We start from the raw sequence: 22,895 nt of genomic DNA on the forward strand, positions 1-22,895 counted from the left end.
GAATTACTTGTGAATGGGTAATGTGTAAATAGAGTAACCCCGAAGATAATTATCTACTTCAGATACCTTAAAAAAGAAAAGAAATTGAGTGCATGCATGCATTGCAACCCTGTACAGGTATACTCAGATCCATTCAGTTAAGTGGGGCTCACTGCCAGGTAAGTGGGTATAGGATTGTAACCTAGATAACCAGAGTTGTTAAAAAAACAAACACCTTAGTTCTGCCTGATGTCTATCAGTGCTGGAAAAAGAAAATTCTACAAATGTCCATAGTGAAGTTTATACCAGTGTGGAAAGGAGCTGTCAGGAGAGCCAATTGTATATAGCAGGGTTGGGGAGCCTGTAACATAGCCCTTTGCCTAGTTTCATTTGGTAAGAAGGGAAAAAATGGAGTGTGGGGTGGGAGAACTGGAGGAATAGGAATTGAGAAAAGCCCTCTGCAAGTGATTGGTTCAGGCCTGGCAAGAGCAATAAGTCTCTTTTCTGGCACCCCACCAGAAGGGTGGGGGGCATAGAGTATGAGAGAGAGAGGGGGGGGAGTGGTCCCATCTCTTCTGGCCCTGCCCACCTCCAGCAGATTAGCTTTGAGGGAATGCAGCCCAAAGAAAATGCTGCCTGCTCCTAGCTTTGAAACATTTAAGGCTTTCTTTCTGACCAGTCTCGTGCACTGTGCTGTTGAATATGTGAAGTCGTTCGGTATAAAATCACAAAAGATTGCTGTTTGTGGTTCATTGACGGCTCTCGTTTTTGTTCCAAGTTGCCTTCTACGCACTTCAGTTGCATGACAAAAGTGCCTGCATAGCTTTATTTTGTTTTGTTTGCTTTTAGCTGCTAACAAGTCATGTGCTGTGATGTCAACACACATTGTTGCCTGTTTGCTGCTCTACCGACACAGGCAGGTAAGGCTGCTGTGCTTCTGCATCTCTGAACATCTCTCTTGACGACAGCTTTTAAATGTCAGGGATGCTTAGCATATCCTGTATCCTTGTAATCCACGTTGTATCCTGCTCACCTCTAGGGTTGGAGGTGTCAAAACATTTGTCCGAGTCCCATGCAAACTGGCCATCTAGTTAGGCTGTGGATCCCATTCTGTTGTTGTTGTTTGAATGTTCTGAATTGGTCATAGTCATCTCATGAAGATCAGACTTGTTAGTAGTTACTGGAGGCCAGCATTATGTCAGCAGCACTATGTGCACAGTTTCCTTTCTAGATCCTCGTGCATTTAGTGCAAAGGTCTGCAGGGGTTTCTGAACCTGAGGTTTCTAAATCTTCCACAGAATTTGTTTAGAACTCCCCTGTAGACCTTTTCAAGAAACATGCAATGACGGAGGGGCTTTCAAGTGCATCCTGCCCCAATCCACAACTTTAACCCATAGAGCTTAAGTATCCTGTAAAAAGGTAAAGATAAAGGACCCCTGATAGTTAAGTCCAGTTGCAAACGACTCTGGGGTTGCGGTGCTCATCTTGCTTTACTGGCCGAGGGAGTCGGCATTTGTCCGCAGACAGTTTTTTCCAGGTCATGTGGCCAGCATGACTAAGCCGCTTCTGGTGAAACCGGAGCAGCGCACGGAAACACCGTTTACCTTCCTGCCGGAACGGTACCTATTAATCTACTTGCACTTTGATGTGCTTTCGAACTGCTAGGTTGACAGGAGCAGGGACCGAGCAACAGGAGCTCACCCCGTCTCGGGGATTCAAACTGCCGACCTTCCAATCGGCAAGCCCTAGGCTCAGTGGTTTAGACCACATCGCCACCCTACTGTTAAATTTTGTACTACTCTAATTTCTTTCACTTCTTATCCTGTTTTACATAGTATAGCATGTAATCTGCTACCTTTCCCTTAGACATTGTGAGGGAGAATGCAATGCATATTCAGGGGCAATAACTGTGTGTTTAGGTGACCCAATGGAAAGGAGCAATTCTCGTAGGAGAAAATGCTATTTGAATAGTTTAAGATTATGCAAAAGGTCAGCTTGCTGGCATTTGTAACAGTGGCTCAGATATTTAAGGCTAACAAGTGAATGTTACTTTTGTGGAGGCAGTTACAAAAATGACGAGTTGCTCATGACCGCGGTGGAACACACCATATTGGTTCAGGGCAGTGGTTCAGAAGGTGTATTCACTGGTGCTGTGGAATCTATCTGTAACTTCTTCATTAAGCATTGTTGCTGCGGTGTTTCTTGGAAATTACTTTAAGCCAGGTGTGAAGAACCTTTGGCCTGCCAGATGTTGCTGCGCTACAGCTCCAATCATCACTAGGCCAAATGTTCCCCACCCCTGCTTTATGCAGCCTTAAATGTTTCTTTAACATGGTGACACAGACTGGGTGTGACTGTAAGACTCAGTTTCTTGTAGTAAAGATGTGACCAAAAATTAAAATAAAAAATGCTGGCATGAAGTATATGCTAGAATTGAGTCCAGTTTATACAGTTCATGAGCTGAGAACTATTTTGACCTTTTATTTATATTTATGATATGGATATGATAGTAGAATAGACTCTAGCCCTCCCTGAAAAAAAGTTGTACAGTGGGTGTCTCCTTAGAGATTTCTGTAAAATGAGAGTGAGTGTGGTGTTGCCACTTTGTGTATATTTTTCCTGGCACTGAGGAATGCTCTCTACTACTATTACACAGCAAAAGTGTTTGTGCGTGTGCATGCACAAAATCATTAATGTGTGATCTCCACAATCGGAAGCAGGAGTACACAGCTGACTTCCGATTGTAAGCATAGGATTCTCTGGGAAGATTGTGTTTCTAGCTATGTGTTACACCTGCCCTTCTGTGGGAAGCATTTTGTGTGGTGCCACAACCTCCCACTAGCAACTATTTTGTGACTGGATCCCCCAGCACACTCTCAAAATTTGAAATGTGCTCCCAAGTCCATAAAGGTTGGGGACACTCAGTCCTGGAAGGTTGGAGCCAATTAGTAATTCAAATACACGGATTTTGAAAACTTGAGGTATAGATAATGGAGTTTTCCGTATTCTTAAAAGGTATTTTTTTAAAAAAAGATGTACTGTCTTGGATCTTTTGGTTGATTTTCTGCAGGGAATTGATCTTTCCAAGCTGGTGGAAGATTTTTTTTCCATGAAGGAGGAGGTTCTGGCTCGGGACTATGACTTGGGATTTTCCGGAAATTCTGAAGATGTTGTCATGCATGCCATCCATTTGTTGGGGAACTGTATAACTATCACAAACACCAGCCGAAACAACGAGTTCTTCATCACACCCAGCACATCCATTCCTACTGTCTTTGAACTCAACTTCTACAGCAACGGGGTACTGCATGTCTTCTTCAAAGAGGCCATTGTTGGTATGTTCCAAAGCCAAACTAAGAAATTATGAGTTCTGCACTTGATAGAGCAATGCCAACATTTCATATACTGTAGTGATTGCTGCTGCAAGGATTATTGATCTGTCTGTCATTTGAAAGGCAGTGTAGTGTCTTCTCAAGGCAGTGAATAATTTTAAAGGTGTGAACAGCATATTTTCTTCCTAGTTTCTTTCCCTCTTCTGCACATTGTCCTAATTTCAAAATCTATTGTATTTTGATATTACTTTGCAAGAATTGTGTGATATTTTTATTGAAAAAATGCCATTTTACTAATTGTTTGAAGCCGATTTTGAGTTGTTGATTTGTTTTTAAAGATAACTGTTTATGTGTTTTTTTTCTTTTCACTTCAGCTTGTAGTCTCCATGCTATACAGAATAAAAGACATAGAAATGGCATCAACGGAATCCCACCAAACATGATCAGTCAGGAACAACTGGTCCGAAAAGCTGCCAGCTTGTGTTACTTGCTTTCCAATGAAGGCACTATTGCACTGGTAGGTTTGGGGTGTAGGAGTGTGTGTGTGTGTGTCAGAAACCAAGTGCTTTGCTGCTACTGCCACATATTGTTTATACTGTGTTAAGGTGTTTAACGGCAATTAGAGGTACAGTGGTACCTTGGGTTAAGTACTTAATTCATTCCAGAGGTCCGTTCTTAACCTGAAACTGTTCTTAACCTGAAGCACCACTTTAGCTAATAGGGCCTCCTGCTGCTGCCGCACCACCGAGACACGATTTCTGTTCTCAACCTGACCAGAAGCAAAGTTTTTAACCTGAAGCACTATTTCTGGGTTAGGGGAGTGTGTAACCTGAAGCATATGTAACCTGAAGCGTATGTAACCCAAGGTACCACTGTATATCTGAATTCTTAAAACTCTTTGAAAACCTGAAAGGGAAAATGAAAGCAGGAAAAATCTAAGGCTCCATAAAGTGTCGCACTTTTTAACAACAACTAAAAGAGGTGCTGGTACTGTGTGCCATTGAGTACCCCCTACCATCTGAAAAAAAAGCCCTGAGTATATATGTGAAATGTTAAGCTGAATGCATAGGATGGAAGAAACTGGGAAGTGCAGTATGGAAAAAAATAGGAGATTGCATTAACAGGGAACTCGTGTATTTGATGAACGATATACTTGTTTGGGGGTAAAAAGTGGAAGGCAATGAAGACTTGAGAATAAAGACTGTGTTTGGGTTAGAATGGATATCATAGCAGCATTTTATTGTTGTCGTGGCTTTGATTCCATGAAACAGGAAAATGCCAGAGAAAATAGAAAAGCAAGACAGTCCTTGTAAAAATATCCACAACTCCTGCCCCCCCCCGGCCCCCTCACCTCTTAATTATTTGGGGTACTGGGAGAGCTTGGGGTAAAAGAGGGAGAGAGAACTCTTCTAGAAATAGAAGGGTAACCCAGGGGCAAGTCCTGCTTTCCACAGGCAAGCAAGTGACGATTTGGAACAGGGCAGTTAATGCCAGGGGGAGGGAGGGGGAAGATAGGATGGGTGAGCTTCTGTGAATGATTAACCTGACTTGTTTTCCTTAGCCCTGCCAGCTGTTATGCCAAGTGTGTCATGAAGCAATTGAACAGTTCATACAGTATGGCATTCTTTTGGTAGCGGAGGTAAGTTGCTGATGGTTCGCTTTATTCCAATAGTTATATCCTGCCTCTTGTTTCTGAGGACTGATAACACAGAAGGAGTCCGCCTAGTGTTCCTGCACACCTAATTTTAGCATCCTAAGCAGCTTGCTGGACCAAGGCCACAGTTAAACAGATCCTAATTTCACATCTTCCTGAGTATTTATTGATTTTTCAACTTGGAATACAAAAAGGGGGGAGGTTTTGCACACCCATGTATGCACAGAGTGCTTTTTAACTTAAATTTATTTTTAGTTCAGGTCCCAGGCAGCCATTAATGGAATCTAATGGTGGAAGTCAAGTGAATTTTCCAATCCTTCAGTGGGGTGGGTGAATCTTCAGTTTCAGATCTTAATCAGAGGGGGGCGGGAAATAAGCTTTTTAACCAATATAATACAGTGCAAACTGTAACATCATCATCATCATCATTTATTACCATTTATATCTCACCTCCCTCCATCTCAGTGTAGAACTCTTTTGGGGAAGTAGTTCTATAAAAGTACTAGTAATGGTTCTCACTATTTTTTAAAAGCAAAAGTCAGAATCATTGATCCTAATATTAGAATATGTTCTTCTCAACCTTGACATATGTCAGCAATGAAATTAGGCTGCAGTTCTTGCTCCCTGAGAGTAAGCCTCATTGTATGTAATGGGACCTCTTTCTGAGCAGATATGCATAGGATCACATTGTCAGTGTGTCGTCGTCCCCCTCCCGAGAAAATTGTTAAATGTGTCTTGTTACCTTTCGGTTTGGGTCAGAATCCTATCAAATCATTTGCCTTATTCACTTCATTTAAGTTTCACACTGATTCTTTTCCTCTTATTGTGTGGCATTGCCTTATTATAGAATGCTCTTATTTTTTCATTATGGTAGCTTTGTTAATTTTCATTGCAAATGTTGTCATCAATGTCTTGTAATCAACATTTGGCCCTCTAGAAGGCACTGTTCCCTTTGGTATTGGTTCATAGTTTTTCCCTTTCTGTTTTACTAACTGCGTTTGTATGTCTGTATCTGTGTGGGAAATGTTGAGGAAAATGGGCGAAGTGTTATTGTCAGGGTTTTAGGGAGAGAGGAGACAGAGAGCGAGGGCGAGGAGGAAGAGGACGACAACGAGCCGAGGTTGTCCCAAAGTCCGTCTAGCGAATCAGAGGATTCCCAGAAGGGAGCCCCCCTGGTCAGGCCAAGGGGCAATAGAGAGGGAAGCAGTCAGAAAGAGGGGAACGAAGAGGGAATCCCCAGTGGGAGTGGCAAAGCGGGACCAGGTCCCCCGTCGGAAAGGAGTGGAGGGGGGGGAGTTGCCAGTGTGTCAGAAAGAGCAGGACAGGAAGGAGGAAGGGGGAGGAGTTCGGAGCAAGACGTCCTGCCTGAAAGGGAGGAGTGTAGTACCGAGAGCAGCGTAACTGTAGAAAGGAAGGTCAGAGGCAACGTACGCGCGCCAAGTTCAAATATAGAGGCGCGCGGAAATGAGGAGAGCTCTGAGGAGGAGCCTGGTGCCAAAGCACGAAGGAGGGGGGAGCAGGCGGGAGAAGACTCAGCCTCTGGGGAGTCCCGGAAAGAGGGAAGACAGGGGGGCAGGAAGACCCTGCGGAAAAGGAAAGAGAGGAAAAGGTGGAGCAGTACAAGCCTCTTAAATTGGTGCAGGGGAGGGACGGACTCAGGGGGGACTTCTAACATCTAAGGGTAACAGATGCGGAGCCACGGAGTTTGGATGTAATGACGACAATGATCTTCAATAAAACCTTTTGTATATAGCTTGGACTGGACTTTGGTCTCTTGTGAGCTGGGACCCAGGGTGGCTCTGACAGAAAGTCCCCTCCAAAGAACGCAAAAATTTTTTTTTGCAAAGCTCACGAACGGTGACAGCCATGAGTGCGGAGGAGCAGTTGACAGCGCTGCGAACTACAGTTTCCGAACTCACTGCTGCAGTCCTTGCGTCTCAGAAGAAGCATGGCGAAATGGAGAAGCGCTGCCAGGACCTGCAAACAAGGTGGGAACGTGCAAGCAGGGAAGGGTTCCCAGGGTCCAGATCAGAGGGGATTGGACTTGGACGGAGGGGGGGCAGCCTAGTCACCCACTTCGATGGGAACCTGAAGCACTACCCCAGTTTCAGAGCAGACGTTTTGTATGCATTGCACTTGCTTCGTCATGACTTTAAAGATGAGGAGGAGAAAGTGGGGTTTATTGTTTCTCACTTGCATGGGCCGGCCAGAGACTGGTTGCGCAATTTGTGGCGTGAGGATGGCCCTGCCCGCCGCGATGCAGATGAATTCATTAAAGCGATGGATGCCTGCTTCCAGTCAACTGTAGATGTGGATCTTGCACGCAGGGAAATTTTTGGATTGCGGCAAGGCAAAGCCACTGTGCGTCAGTACCATTCTAGATTTTTTGCTTTACTGACTGCGCTAAGCTGGGAGAAGGATTGTGCACCTGTGAGGGATTTGTTCTGGGAGGGGCTCAGCGGTCCCATTAAGGATGAACTTGCCAGGGGAGACAGACCCCAGACCCTGGAGGAGCTTGTGCAGAGGGCTTTGGCGATTGGGATACGGCACGAGGGACGTCCTTGGCACACTGAGGAAGAACGTCAGGTGCGTCCACCAGCGAGGACGTCTTCTTTCATCCCCAGGGAGTTCAGTCAGTCACATCCTTCGCCGCTGGGAAGGCAGGGGGAGGAGCCCATGGAACTTGGTGGTGCTAAGGCTCAAGCAACAGCCAGAGCCCCAGCTTCCGGTGCAGTGAAGGCAAAGCCTCCTAGAGGGACCAGGAAGTGTTACATTTGCGACAGTGCACAGCACATGGCGAAAGAGTGTCCCCAGAGGCTGCAGGAACACACTGCAGCTTTAGCAACTGTTGCAGCAGAAATGATGCAAGCAGAGCAACCTCAGGGAAATGACAGTGCCTGGCTGGAAGCAGAGCTGCTGGGGCTCAGCCAGGCGAATCTGTAGAGCAGTCCCCAGCGCTTTTGCAACGCACAGACCCTTTACCACCCAAGCCAGCGGTGCAGCTCACTGCAACACTTCAGTCGCCGAATGGAACCACCCTGGAAGTCCCCATCACGATTGATTCTGGGAGCAACGCAGATTTTGTGGGGACGCACTTTGTCAAGCAGCATCGCATAGCGCTTCTGCCAGCGACAACACCTCTGAACGTAGTCACGGTGGATGGCAGGAAATTGCTAGGAGGACAAGTTGTGCAACAGACGCCTCCCATGGTGATGAGGATTGGAAATCATCGAGAAGTCATCAGCTTCAATGTCACCCGCCTTTCAGACACGCCTATAGTATTAGGCATGAGTTGGCTGGAGAGACACAGTCCTGCTGTAGCGTGGTACCAACGGCAGATCACCTTTTGCTCATCGTACTGTGCTCAACATTGCATCCAGTCCAGCCAGGAGGAGGGAGCTGAGCAGCAGTTGCAACTTGGCATGGTGCAGGCAGTACCCCGCAAGTACGAGGGGTTCCTGGAGGTTTTCTGCGAGAAGGAAGCTGACCAGTTGCCGCCCCACAGGCCTTATGATTGTGCCATCGACCTGGTGCCAGGGGCGCAGTTGCCGACTGCAAAGCTGTATTCCATGTCTGAGGACGAGATGCAAGAACTCAGGGAGTTCATAGAGCACAATTTGAAGCGCGGATTCATCCGAGAATCGAAAGCGGTGGGGGGCAGTCCTGTTTTCTTTGTAAAGAAAAAGGACACGCCCCAAAAAAGACTCATTGTGGACTATCGATTCATAAACAGTAAGACCAAACCCAAGGCCTTCCCCATGCCCAAGATAGATGATCTCCTGGCAACCGTAAGGAAGGGGAAGATCTTCACCAAATTGGATCTGCGTGGAGCGTATAACCTCATACGCATCCGGGAGGGCGATGAGTGGAAGACGGCCATGTTCACGCCTCTGGGCACGTACGAATACAGAGTTATGCCATTTGGTCTCCAAAATGGATCTCACGTCTTCCAAGCATTTATGCATCACGTGCTAGCGGGACTTCTCTACAAGAAATGCGTGTGTTTCCTCGACGACATCCTGATCTTTTCGGAAACGGAGGAGGCCCATGAGAAGGACGTAAAGGAAGTCCTGCAGAGACTACGGGAGAACAAGCTCTACGCCAAGTTAGAGAAGTGCCAGTTTGATGTGACGGACGTGGATTTCCTAGGCTACAAGCTGTCCGACAAGGGGCTGGCCATGGACAGCGCCAAGGTCCGCGCGGTGTTGGACTGGAAGAGCCCTCGCAATCGGAAGGAAGTCCAAAGATTCATCGGCTTCGTCAACTTCTACCGCAAATTCATCAGAGGTTTTGCAAAGGAGACGGCAGCGATCACGGACACTCTCAGTTCCAAGAAAAAGAGGTTCGTGTGGACGGAACAGGCGGAGCGCTCTTTTCAGAAGCTTAAAAGCCTTTTCGCCTCCGAGGAGCAGCTGCTGCACGTGAATCCAGGCAAGCCCATACGACTAGAGACCGACGCGTCAGACAGAGCGGTTGGAGCCGTACTCCTGCAAGAAGATCCACATGGAAACTGGAGACCCGGTGCCTTTTACTCCAGAAAGCTCAGCAAAGCGGAGCAAAACTACACCATATGGGACAGGGAGCTGTTAGCCATTCACGCAGCGTTCAAAGCGTGGCGACATTTCCTCATTGGAGCCAAGCACACAGTGCAGGTCCGCACGGATCACAAGAACTTAGAGTATTGGCGCACGGCGAAACTCCAGAGCCAAAGACACATGCGCTGGGCAGAGTTCTTCGCGGATTTCGACTTCAGGATAGAGTACGTCCCAGGAGATTCCAACGTTATAGCCGATGCGCTATCGAGGAAACCGCAATATCTCGATGAAGCGGCGCCTGTAGCAGCCAAGCACATTTTCGCACCGCAGGCGTGGTCGTGCGCTGCCGCCACAGTAGATCTGGACGCGGTGCGACGCGCGTTGCAAGTGGATCAGTTCGCACAGTCCAAGATGGAGGAATTGCGCAGAGGTGTGCAGAGTGGCGAAGAGTTCCAACTACGCGACGGGCTGCTAACTCGCAAAGGTGCCCTCTACGTGCCAAGCGACGAGCTTCGCGCAAAGGTTCTGCAGCAGTTGCACGACGCCCCCAGTGCGGGCCACTTCGGTAAGGAGAAGACAATAGAACTGGTGGCAAGAGACTTTTGGTGGCCCCGGATGCGTGGAGAGGTAGCGGATTACGTCGCCAGGTGTGACACTTGTCAGAGGTTCAAGCCAGTACACCAGAAGCCAGCGGGGCTGTTGGAACCGCTGGAAACGCCACAGCAACCGTGGGAGAGGGTAGCTCTGGACTTCGTTACTGACCTGCCCAGCTCCAGGGGGAAGACGGCGGTACTGGTGGTTGTGGACCTGTTCACCAAGATGGCGCACTTCATTCCATGCGCAAAGGTGGCGACGGCGGAACAGACTGCCAAACTCTTCATCGATCACGTGTTCAAGGTGCATGGGCTGCCGCAGTCCATCCTGTCCGACAGGGGGCGCCAGTTTGTTTCCAATTTTTGGCAGAAGCTTTTAGGTATCCTGAACGTCAAGATCAACCTCACGTCGGCGAGACACCCACAAACCAACGGCCAAGCTGAGAGGGTCAACGCGATCATGCAGCAGTACCTGAGATGTTACGCCAACCAGCGACCAGCAGTTTGGGTGGACTACCTGCCGATGGCAGAGTTTGCCTATAACAACACGAAGCACGCGTCCACGGGGGTGACGCCGTTTTTCGCGAACACTGGTCGTCATCCCAGAACCTTCCCGGGGTTCGTGGCACCGGGAGAGGGGGTGCCGCAAGGAGCCGACCAGTTTGCAGCGGAGCTGCAGGAGGTGCACGAAGAGTTGCGGAGACATTTAGAGCTGGCCAAGCAAGCATATAAGGTGCAGGCTGACAAAAACAGGAGAGAGGGAGAGGAGATCCAGGTGGGGGACTGGGTGTGGTTAGCGGCCCAAGCGATGCCAGCCAAGTCGTTGGCCAAGAAGAAGCTGGGGCACAGGCAGTTAGGGCCGTACCAGGTGGAGGCTAAAATCAACCCTGTAGCCTTTCGACTAGCCCTCCCCGAAGGTTCCAGAGTGCACCCGGTCTTTCATAGATCGGTGCTCACTCCCTACAAGGCACCGCACAGGTTTCAGGAGTCTGACACAGTCACGCAACAACACACTAAGTCACAGGAGAGGGAGAGGGCGCCTAGGGCCGAACCACTCAACGAGGTCACAGAGATCCTGGACTCGAGATGGGGGCAAGAGGGAGTAGAATATTTTCTAGTCAGAGAGGGTGCCCCAGTCAGTACCAATGGTTGGGTGCCGGGCTATGCCTTAGACGAACCTCTTTTAAAAGACGAGTTCCATGCCCTTTTCCCTCATAGACCCATGCCAGCCGAGTACTTTGATGACTGGCTCTTTACGCCCACATGTTCAGGCAGCACTTTCCACGGCTTTTCTTCAGCCGAAGAAAGGTCGCCGGACTCCAACTCGCCCAGGGGATCGTGTTCGGGGGTGGACACAGAACCCTCTTATTGGTGGGACGAGCAACCAGAGGAGGACTGGCGCAGGAAATGGCTGACGGGACCTTGGCAGGCAGCACCGGACCAGGTACCAATGGAGGAGGGAGAAGAGAACACCTTGGGTCAAGAACCCGAATTCGAACACTCGTACAACGAACTGCAAACAGAGGAGATGGAGGTGCAGAATCTGTATCCTGCGTCCGCCTCCGAAGAGCGGCAGCTTCCACAACCTGCACCCGATGAGCGGAAGGGGGGAAGGGGGGGCTTCGAGGGGGGGATGGATGTCAGGGTTTTAGGGAGAGAGGAGACAGAGAGCGAGGGCGAGGAGGAAGAGGACGACAACGAGCCGAGGTTGTCCCAAAGTCCGTCTAGCGAATCAGAGGATTCCCAGAAGGGAGCCCCCCTGGTCAGGCCAAGGGGCAATAGAGAGGGAAGCAGTCAGAAAGAGGGGAACGAAGAGGGAATCCCCAGTGGGAGTGGCAAAGCGGGACCAGGTCCCCCGTCGGAAAGGAGTGGAGGGGGGGGAGTTGCCAGTGTGTCAGAAAGAGCAGGACAGGAAGGAGGAAGGGGGAGGAGTTCGGAGCAAGACGTCCTGCCTGAAAGGGAGGAGTGTAGTACCGAGAGCAGCGTAACTGTAGAAAGGAAGGTCAGAGGCAACGTACGCGCGCCAAGTTCAAATATAGAGGCGCGCGGAAATGAGGAGAGCTCTGAGGAGGAGCCTGGTGCCAAAGCACGAAGGAGGGGGGAGCAGGCGGGAGAAGACTCAGCCTCTGGGGAGTCCCGGAAAGAGGGAAGACAGGGGGGCAGGAAGACCCTGCGGAAAAGGAAAGAGAGGAAAAGGTGGAGCAGTACAAGCCTCTTAAATTGGTGCAGGGGAGGGACGGACTCAGGGGGGACTTCTAACATCTAAGGGTAACAGATGCGGAGCCACGGAGTTTGGATGTAATGACGACAATGATCTTCAATAAAACCTTTTGTATATAGCTTGGACTGGACTTTGGTCTCTTGTGAGCTGGGACCCAGGGTGGCTCTGACAGTTATAATATATTTTGTTCTGTTATTTGTTATGATTAGTGGGGAAAATAATATTCTCTTTTGTTATAATTAGTGAACTTGTTATACTACGAGATATTTACTTTTGGGCTTTTAAAAGTGCTATAAGATCATTGAGGTCTGCTACGTATACTGTTTCTAACACCAAACCATGTACCTTAATGTGCTACAGTATATCTTAAAACTTACCAAAGATAGCATATGGGGAAGTGGCTGACTAGATTTTGAAGAGGTGATTCTATTTGGCTCCATTAAAAAAAGAGGCTGATTTTAATCATCACAATCCAGTGTTGTATGAATGGAACAGACTTCCAATTGCACAACAGAATTACACCTTCCCAGTGTCTTGACTTCTCAAATATGAGGGCAACTTGTTCATTTTATAAATGTTCAATTGTCTTTTCTTTAATAAATCAGACAGATGAAGGGGGAAAAAGGGGTTATACTTTCCTTTGCCTCATGTACACCCCTAAAATCTGCTCCAGAGAGTACCTCCAATCCTCTGCAGTGAATTTTGAGAGTGTGCAAGAGAGGGGAAGATTTAATCCTATTGTGCAAGCTGAACTCTGTTCCACTGGCATACAGTGGTGCCTTGGTTTTCATGTGTCTCAGAAGCCAAACGTTTCAGTTTTCGAATGCCGAAAACCCAGAAGTAATTGTTTCCATTTTCAAATGCTTTTCGAATGTCAAACGGTCTTCTGGAACAGATTACGTTCAACAGCCAAGGTACCACTGAATTGAATACAACTCATGCTTGCATGTGTTTCTCTTAATTGGGAATGGCCATTTCATTGTGATAGACTTTTATTTATTTATTTTGCTAATGTAAACAATAGAAAATGAACTCAGAGATCAGTTTACTGGTAGATTCATTTAGGTGTTGTTTTTTGTGTGTGTGCTACAAGTCTGAACATACATTCATGAAAATGACAATTTATATCAGGTCTTTGGGCTCATGCATTCTATATATTTGTGGTACTGTTCCTCTTTACTAAATGATTAATATTCTGCAAAAAAGGTCCATCAAAGGCAGCTAAATTTAGCTAAATTTAGCAAACTAGAAAAACCAAATAAGCGGTTTAGCTAAAACCAGTAGAAGCAGCAAGAGAAGAGATATCTCTTCTACACTCTGAGGGCTCCTAAATGCCCTTTAAGCAGCACTCCCTTTGCTTGTTGCAAGGAAACGAGAATGCTTCCTTCCCCAGGCAATATTATTAATGTCATTGCTCATAGTATTTTAGTGCTTACTCAGTGGTTAAATTCTCCAGAGTTCTTTTGGGTCTGATACAGAGGTCTCTGGGAGCTGTAATATTCAAAATTGTGTGGACTTGTTTTTGTGAAAACTATTGTTAAGGGAATTAATCTGAAGACTGTCGCCTTGGGCGTCTTTTTTGGAAATTGAGATCGCTTTATAGGGGAAATAAAGGCTTGTCTTCCTTTTGCTCCTTTGCCACTGTATGGGCTCTAAAAATCCACACAGTAGCTGCTCCAGGGCCACTAAAATGAAAAAATGCAGTAGTTTTAGTGGGTGCCTGATGCTTACTGCTTTGCGTTCCTCTATTAAGCAGGATGAGCAGGAGGATATTAGTCCTAGCCTTGCAGAGCAGCACTGGGAAAAGAAACTCCCAGAGCCATTATCTTGGAGGAGTGACGGGGAGGATGAAGACAGTGACTTTGGCGAAGAACAACGAGATTGCTACTTGAAGGTACCGCATAGGCCGTAAGGGCACATACTGTTCTGAAGTGCTTCATATTCATAGCTGCCCTGCACAGAATGAATGAGCGAGTTTGAAACTCAGGCTTTGAAAAGGACCTAGTGGATTTATGATGCCATCTGTTTCTGTGGTCCATCACTGGGTTGTTCTGGAGCCGTGTTGAGCTTTTTGGCCTGTTGGGATTTTTCCTACTTCTGCAAGCCCTTTGGGTTCCGCTAACCACCCCTCCGTCTTGTTTCTCAGTGCTTTATTGTTGTTACGTAGCCATCATAATGGAGCACCTCAGTTCACTAATAATTATATAGATAACGTGGACCCCTTGCTATATTGGTTATGGAATGGGAAATAGATCCATTACAGCTTTGCTGCAGTATTGCATAATGCTTCAGTTCTAATGTTGTCAGACCTGGGCAGAGCAGTCCAAACCTATGACCTGCCCTGCTGTGGAGGGGGTTTGGAGGAACTGAAGGTGTCCGTCCTCCCAGCTCTATTGGCAAGGATGCCCCATCTACAAGAAATGCCCCAGTGCAGGCAGAAGCCACCACTGGAAAACCCTGAAACAGAGAAGGGCTGGCAAAGACCTGCTGGCTCTTGAGCCGGCTCTGCTGTTATCGCAGGCCTGACCCAGGCCTCTTGGCTGCAGCAAAAAGCCGTTGCTTCTCTTGCCGCCTCCTGCCTGAGCTGGTACGAGAGACGGGACTGGATATTGGTAGCTTGAGTGACATTTATTTTTCCTTTCCTTTCTTACCTCGCACAGGTGAGCCAGTCTCAGGAGCACCAGCAGTATATCACCTTCCTTCAGAAGCTACTGGGACCGTTACTGGAGGCATACAGTTCTGCTGCCATCTTCATACATAACTTCAGCGGTCCTGTCAGGGAATCTGAATATCTTCAAAAACTACACAGATACTTAATAACACGAACAGAAAAGAACGTTGCAGTATATGGTATGTCAAACGGCTGCTTTCTGTGGAGCAGCCTTCCCTGTCTTTCAATATATTCTTATCAAAGTTTCCTGTATTCAGCCTGATATGTGTTTATCTGCCTGCCTTTCCATGTTTACAGCTGAGAGTGCCACCTATTGCCTTGCAAAAAACGCAGTGAAAGTCTTTAAGGACATGGGGGTAAGTGTTACATTAGCTTCAGGTGCCTTACAGCACAACTAAACTTATGTATTCCTGTTAATGAGACTTCCTTCAATATGTGTATTGAGGGTTGTAATCATAGTGATATCGTAATTTAACCTTTATTTAGGCTAAAGGGCTGCACTAAGGCTCAAGAGATTAGCTCATTATATCCAAATTGTATTATCCCAATGTTCCCTGTGGTATAAGCAAGGTGCATGATGTTAAACATAACTGAACATGAAGAGTAGTACTAACTTCCTTGCTTGAGGAAAGTCTGTGCCCTATGCAAAAGGGTATGTGTAAAAAGAAAACCCCTGTAATATTTTATTTTTTCATTAAATATTTTATTTTTTAAATATCTACAACTGAGTCCTACAACAATCAAACTACACATCTCTACAGATGTGCACACCCCCATTGTACACCTTTCAAACATTGAATTTCTTCTTCCTTTACCACATCAGTCATGCTTTTGAAGTGCTACCCTTTTACTCATTTAGAAAAATGCTGCTATGGACCTATTTGAAAATGAAAGTTTGACCTTCACAGCCTCTTCCTGCATTTCCCACTTGTTGCTAGTACTCAAATACCATAACATCCTCCAGTGATATTCTGTCTAGATGCCGGTTGATATCCACTGTCTCTGCCTCAGGAAGAATACTCTTGCCTGCTACACACCTTGCTACATTAATATAAAAACTGAGCAGCTTTCTAGTATCATCAGCACAAGAGTAAAGCATCTCATTTGAGGATCTAATTATTACAGTCCTGCATAAATCCACCCCCTGCAATCCTCTCTCCAACCCACAAAAAGTGTGTGTGGGTCGTGGTGGGGAGATGACAAGAATGTGTCATGTTCTAGATTGGTGTCCACATGTGTCCCAGGTCAGTGTGACATGCATTGTTAGAGGCATGTGCCAGCCTGCTACCCACCTGCGAAGGGGTTCTGAGAAGGATGTGAATCAGTCCTGAAAATCTTAATGACTGGGTCACTCTGGACTTAAGAAAACACGCAGACATGTTCTGAGTTCCTTCGGACGCTGTTGGTTTTCAACGTGGTTGAGTAGACTAGTGTGCTGTTCTGGAGTCTCTAATATTTAGAACGCTCCAACAAAAAGCAGTTTTGGTGCCACATTTTGTTCCAGACAAATCACACAAATCAGTCATAGGCCTTGTCCTTTTTTCTCTCCCCATATGGACACTCAGCATATTCCTTCTTTCAATGATGTTAACCTTATCTACCCATTCTATAAATTCAAGTTTGTAGTATTGGTATTTATGGCAGGGGTGCAGCCAGCATTACCGGTGGTCAGTGTTGATGGGATCTGCAGTCAGTTAACAGTTGGAAGGTGATCAGTTTTCCACCCTACCATAAATATCCAATACTCCACAACTTTAGATGTTGAATTACTCATGTCTAAGAGCATGACCAACAGAGCTTGCATACAGTACTAGTTTTAAAGATGTGTTGAAGATGGGCTAGATTCAGACAAAGCTCATTCACACATTTTCGTTGTGGGTGCTTTTTCATGCAAGAATCAGTTGCAAGGGCTGTTACAAATGCTGAGATATGTTTATAGCCTTGCAGATCAGGAAAGTTGTTGCAGCTGATATCTGCCAGCTGTTACACTGTTATTGCAGCAGTGGATTACTTTTCTGAATGGGAAAAGCAGCCCAAGATAACATGGCTGTAGGAGGAACAATTTTGCTGAACAGCTTTGGTGTGAACTTTGCAAATATGTGGCGCTGCTGGAAGGTGTTAGTGATGAAACACACTTTTACATTTCCCTTTTAGGTATTTAAGGAGACAAAGCAGAAGAGAGATTCTATTTTGGAGCTGAGCAGCACTTTTCTACCTCATTGTAATCGGCAAAAACTACTAGAATTCATTCTGGGATTTATTGTACTGTAGAACATTTCGGGTTGACTTTGTCTGCCAGCAAGAAGCTGGTAGACTTGGAGAATGTGACACAAAGCTTTGGGGCTTTTGCTGCTTCCATAATGTGTATAGTGCCATTTGTGGGCAAGGCTTTATCTGACCCAAACCACTGGAAGACAAGTGCCTTCATACATATGCATGTCTTGAACTACAAGATTTGGTAACCAAGTCAAACACAACATCTTGGATGCAAGAGAAGAGCTATTAATGGGAAAAACACGCAAACACACACACAGACACACACTAGTTTTTACATGTATCCAGTGTTACATTTGTTTCAAGACTAATGACTGTGACAAATGCACAAACATATATACCAGCAATCTGTCATTTTAATACATCAGTTCTGAATGTCATTTAAACTCCATGTAATGTGGGAACTTTGCAAAAGCCTTGTCAACAAGACCTACCCATTGGTCTCATTATTTCAAACTGTGAGAATTGAATGCAGGTTGTCTTTTTTCTGTTGGTGGGGGGGGAGGTGTTTGATGTGTGTTGTTGATTACTATGGCAACACACTAAATAAAATAAGACTAACTGCCAGTATCTTATTAAGGATCAGTTGAATAACTACCAATGACACAGTGGCAGAATGAACAAGTATTATTAAGATATATTAATAGAGAAGTTACACGTTAGAATATTAAATATCTGAATAACTAGCATTTTGCACCCAAATTGCAAAAACACTTGACTTTTACTTTGAACCAGAAGGTTTGCATCATTTCGCTACTTGCTAGCATATTGATCTCTAAAATGATTTTAGCCTAAGCTCTCTAAATTTAAAAAATAGCACTAAAGTTGTTTCATAAGTTAACTAGCTCATTCCAATCTTGACTAATTTTGAGTGGGAGAATGAGTCTAGAACATAAGAATCTTGCAAGCATCGGCTATTCAAGCAGATGCATAACATGGGCATGGAGGTCTAAGTTATGATAGATTAATATTGCAATCCTCTTGGGTAATAGTATAGAAGGCAATGATGTTTCACAGAGTGGATTATCACCAAATTCACTCCTTTGATAAGCAATAAGCATGGCATTTTTATTAAGAGAAATTGGGTATCTCCCCCATTTCTCCTTGTATTACTAACAACACAACAATCCTTTCCTTTTCTCCTTTTCTGTTTAAAGTTGGGAGCTTGATCATGAAAATACCTTTTAGCTGCCAGCTTTTAAAAAAAATTTTTTTAAGCATGCCGAAGTGATAACAGCACTGCACATTAACTCCAGCACAGAACTTCTGTGCCATTTTAGACTGCGTGTTTACTCCACGTTTGTTAAAAGTAATATTTTCTATAACTCTGTTTATGGATTAAAACAATTAATGGATCACAATATTTTTGTCAGTATTCCCATGCAATTTCCTGTGAGAGGAACTGCTATGCATGTTTCCCAACACTAAATAGGTGCTTTGAATTTTTTTAAAGATGAATTTCTGAACCAAAGTTGCATCATATCAGTGACAGCAGCGGGCAGCAAGTGTGAATAAAGTAGTTTGTTCTTTTACCATTTCCAGTAGAATAGCAGCTGAAATGAAATCCATTTGTTCTAATAAAGCCAACTAGCTACTTAGAGCAATTACATCTCATCCTTGCTAATGTGCACTATTTGTTTAAAACTGAATGTATTCTCCGAGTAGCAATTTTTAAAGATTGTTGATGGCTTCCATTTTAAGGTCAGATAAGTAGGTGCTTGTAAATAAATAACTTTCCTTTGTTTTACCATGCTTCAGTGAACATTTTGGTGTATGCTAGAATGAAGATTGTGTATTTAAATAAATACAACCAAGCAATATATTGCAGATGATGCTTGGCTAATTTTAACGAGAATGTTCTGCCTAATTTTAAAGCAATGAGGGGCTTGGAATTAGTTTGAACACTAGAAAGTAAAATAGCTTGTTGTCACTAATGATAATAACTTACTACATTATTAAAATGTTTCTGGGGTACAGCAGTGTGCATTTGAGTTGTGTTGGTATGTGCAGTACATTGTAATTGCTGGATGTGAGAGGGTGTTTTTCAGCGTAGGCTTCATCAGCAGAGAGACTTTGCATGTGCAGAAATGTCAAGCTGTGAATATTATGCTGGGAGGGGGACGTGGCTATGCACCTACTTGCATGTGGGCTGGTTTTGCTTTTCCGCAAAGGTAAAGCACAAAGCTCTTTTAAAATAATGCTACTAAATAAAATTCTGCCTTTCTGGGGTTTAATCCTACAATCTTTCTTGCTGATAGGTATAAGGCAAGGTTTTTACTTATGTTTTTAAAAGTAAGATAATCTGATTCTAGATCTATAATAAAGCTAGTTACATTTCATCGCAAGTACAATTGCAACTTGTACTTAGGGGAGTGTAGCTGTACAAGTTAGTATAAAGACCAACATTCCAATTTACATCACTGGACTCTTGCTTGTTGGCTAATATGTAGAATTTGTTCTCCCGAGGGAAAGGGTAACATTACCTTTTATAATCCCATATGAATGATTTCTTAAGGATATACAGCTTTCCTGCCACAGTAACTATTGCATTCTAATGCTTTATATTCTGAAGTGGAACACTTTCATTTTTTAAATCTATTGCCTTGCCTGTACAGATTTATTTTTTTTAAAAAAGTATTTGCATGACATTTTCAGCCATAGAAGTCTTGAGGAGAAGAGTAAAATACTGTAGCTGCTCTATAATTTTGCTTTGTGAAGCCAGGCACTGTCTTGAAGAATGTTAACACATTTCTTTTTCTCTTTAACATTTCCTTCTGTACCTCTTGTAAGAAGCACAGAGCTGCAAAGTAATTTTATTTTAATAAACAGTTTGAAATTGTGTTGTTGTGATATCACTTGAGATTATAAAGAGCACTCCTTGTTCAATCTCTGAAGGTTCTCTCTAAAGCATAGGTTTGCATACTCTCACACCAGTTGTGTCTATTAGGGAAAAAAAAATCAGTCCCTGTTCAGTGGCTTGTAGACCACTCATTGCTACTCTGCCGCAAGGAAGAATTAACTTAATCTATACTCATCTAAACACACTATTTTCTTTGCTTCAACATAGGACAGTTGTATTTTTCCAACAATGAAAGCTTGATCTGATTTGTCTTGTGTAGGAACTAAAAGTCTGCATACTTGAGGGTAGGTTAAGGTTGCAGCTCATAACAGGGCTTTTGTAAGAAACCCAATGCTTCACAATGAGGTGCTGGTTTCAGCTCATCCCATGAGAAAAAGTTCTTAAAAGGGGGAAATCTGTCACCTGTGCACAGGGCTTTGCAAATGCTGCACAACAGCTGATAACTGATGTCTGCAAATCCCTTTTGGCCTTGCCATGCCTTTACCTGATGTCAGGAGGAGGGAAGGTGGGTGTGGCTTGGCCAGAACGGCCTTGCGGGTCAAATGGGGACACTTGCTGGGAATAATTAGGCCCATGGGCTAGAGAGAAAATGGTTGTGAATGACTCATGATTTTCTTGTTCTTTATCAACTGGTTTTGCTTTGGAAGTCTTTGGCTGTGCCTGCACCCGTCCACTATCCATCACAATGATTCTGGAATGAAAGCTTGGATACAGAACGAAAATTCTATTATTGCCAATGGCTTATGTAACCCCTCCCCCTTTTAATTGACAGCACACATTCTCTTCTATGTCAACATTTTGCACTTTCTAAATCTGCTTGCCTGCAAGATGTCAGATGAAGCAACTTCTAATCTTTCAATCTTCGTGTAATTCAGTTTTGTTCTCAGTGATATTTTATTAAACGGGTTTGAGATCAGTCAGAAGAAGGTGCTGTTCTTGCGTACCGTTGGTATGATGCTTTTTCTGGGAAGCGTGATGAATGGTATGGTACTGAGCCTTCTATCAAAGACCGCAGTGATGTGATTATAGTGACCGTCATGTAGCATGCTGTTGGAATTTGCATAAAGCACTTATTAAAAGCATTATTATGAGGCTGTTTACGAAGCAATTCAGCACTGTAAGACACCCTGAAATCACTGATTTGAGAGACTGTTTTTAGCTTTAAAATAAATAAATAATGATACTTGTATCACTGCCTACTGAAATGTGCTAGAGCCATTTCTTCACCTGTGTTGTAGAGTCATGGTTCTCCCAAGTGTGAGACAGGTCTTCCTAAGGAAATTATAGTCACTGCAGCAGGGAACAATAAATGTTGGTACTGATTCTTGGTGCGCTAATAGCATCTGGGCTCTTCTTAGAGCAAGGGGCAGCAACCTTTTTCAGCCGTGGGCTGGTCCACTGTCCCTCAGACCTTGTGGGGGGCCGGACTATATTTTAGGGGGAAAATGAACGAATTCCAATGCCCCACAATAACCCAGAGATGCATTTTAAATAAAAGCACACATTCCACTCATGTAAAAACACCAGGCAGGCCCCACAAATAACCCAGAGATGCATTTTAAATAAAAGGTTGCCTACCCCTGTCTTAGAGCAAACAAGACAGGTGAGATGAAAGACACAGAAGCTTTTCCATGCAGAGCAATCCTGTGGGGTTTGTGAGGAAGTGGAGAGTCCATGGCAGAGAAATCAGTGCTCTGTTGTGCTTACAGTGGCCTGAGCAGAGAAGGCTGTCTTTACCCTTTTCCTCTCTTTTTGTACTTGGTCTTTCATCTTCTCTTCCTCTGCTTTTTATTGAAGGCTTTAGATGCTGTGTCTCCACAGTTTCTATGTGCTGATGGTGCCCTTTCCCACCCAAGAATATCTGGTTTTATACCAGGCATCCCCAAACTCAGCCCTACAGATGTTTTGGGACTACAGTTCCCATCATCCCTGACCACTGGTCCTGTTAGCTAGGGATGATGGGAGTTGTAGTCACAAAACATCTGGAGGGCTGAGTTTGGGGATGCCTGCTTTATCCCCTACCACTGGGGTAGGAATGATGGTGGAGAAGCTTTTCACTACAACAGGGAGACCTTCAGCAGCAGCAGCAGAGAGGAATTTGCAACATCCACCAGCTCAGCCCACCTTTTCAAGTCTAGTACACTGAAAAGTAAAGTTACACATAAACACGTAAAAGAATACGCCCAGCAACTGACATCAGTAAATGCTTTTAAAGGTGTATCTATGTAGAAGGCAGGGTAGTTTTGCTGAAACAGGCCAATGGTATTTGCTGCCTTGCTGTATGAATAAGGCCACCAAATGAACACAGAATGTTGTGGAACATATGGAAGGGCAATGGCTGAGATTTTTCAAAGCCATTTGGAAAGGATTTAATTCTGCGCTTCTCATTAAGCTTAATGGCAACTGTGTCTGTTTAAAGGATCTGCACAATTATCTTTTCCCTAAGGGACCTTCGATAGAAGGGAACAAGACAAAGGAGTGGGTTGCAGGCAGTGGGGAAGAGGAGAAACAACGTTGTAGACGTGCACGTTGTTAGACATGAGATATGATATTGGAGGGAGTAGGCCAGTTGTGGGTTCTATAAAATAAGCAATGAGGGGGAAAGTGGGTGGATTGGAGAGCTGCCCTTGGTGCAAGACTGAGCATGTGAACCTGAAAGGGCAATCTTAAGTTTACCTACTGAGAAGCAAACCACATTTCACACAATGGAGTTGACTTGCAGGAAAATTGGTATAGCAGGGTTGGGGAACCTGTGTCTCCCTAGATGATGTTGGGG

General features: G+C 45.0%; 1 protein-coding gene across 3 annotated transcripts in view; it reads left to right on the forward strand.

Annotated features, from left to right (window-relative positions):
• Positions 1-20,098, forward strand: part of GPAM (glycerol-3-phosphate acyltransferase, mitochondrial) — a 41,270-nt gene extending 21,172 nt beyond the window's left edge. For 2 of the 3 annotated variants that reach the window (XM_081863032.1, XM_081863033.1), the window contains exons 14-21: positions 829-899; positions 3,050-3,314; positions 3,686-3,828; positions 4,873-4,950; positions 14,068-14,208; positions 14,975-15,164; positions 15,283-15,341; positions 17,140-20,098. In XM_081863032.1, coding sequence (XP_081719158.1) covers positions 829-899; positions 3,050-3,314; positions 3,686-3,828; positions 4,873-4,950; positions 14,068-14,208; positions 14,975-15,164; positions 15,283-15,341; positions 17,140-17,256 — 1,064 coding nt within the window. In that variant the 3' untranslated portion in view covers positions 17,257-20,098. The remainder of the gene's footprint in view (positions 1-828; positions 900-3,049; positions 3,315-3,685; positions 3,829-4,872; positions 4,951-14,067; positions 14,209-14,974; positions 15,165-15,282; positions 15,342-17,139) is intronic. The other variant, XM_081863031.1, reaches the window with a different exon arrangement.
• Positions 20,099-22,895: the final 2,797 nt, after the last annotated feature.

This window comes from Podarcis erhardii (assembly GCF_964252035.2).
Source record: "Podarcis erhardii genome assembly, chromosome: 5".
Lineage (NCBI taxonomy): Eukaryota > Metazoa > Chordata > Lepidosauria > Squamata > Lacertidae > Podarcis > Podarcis erhardii.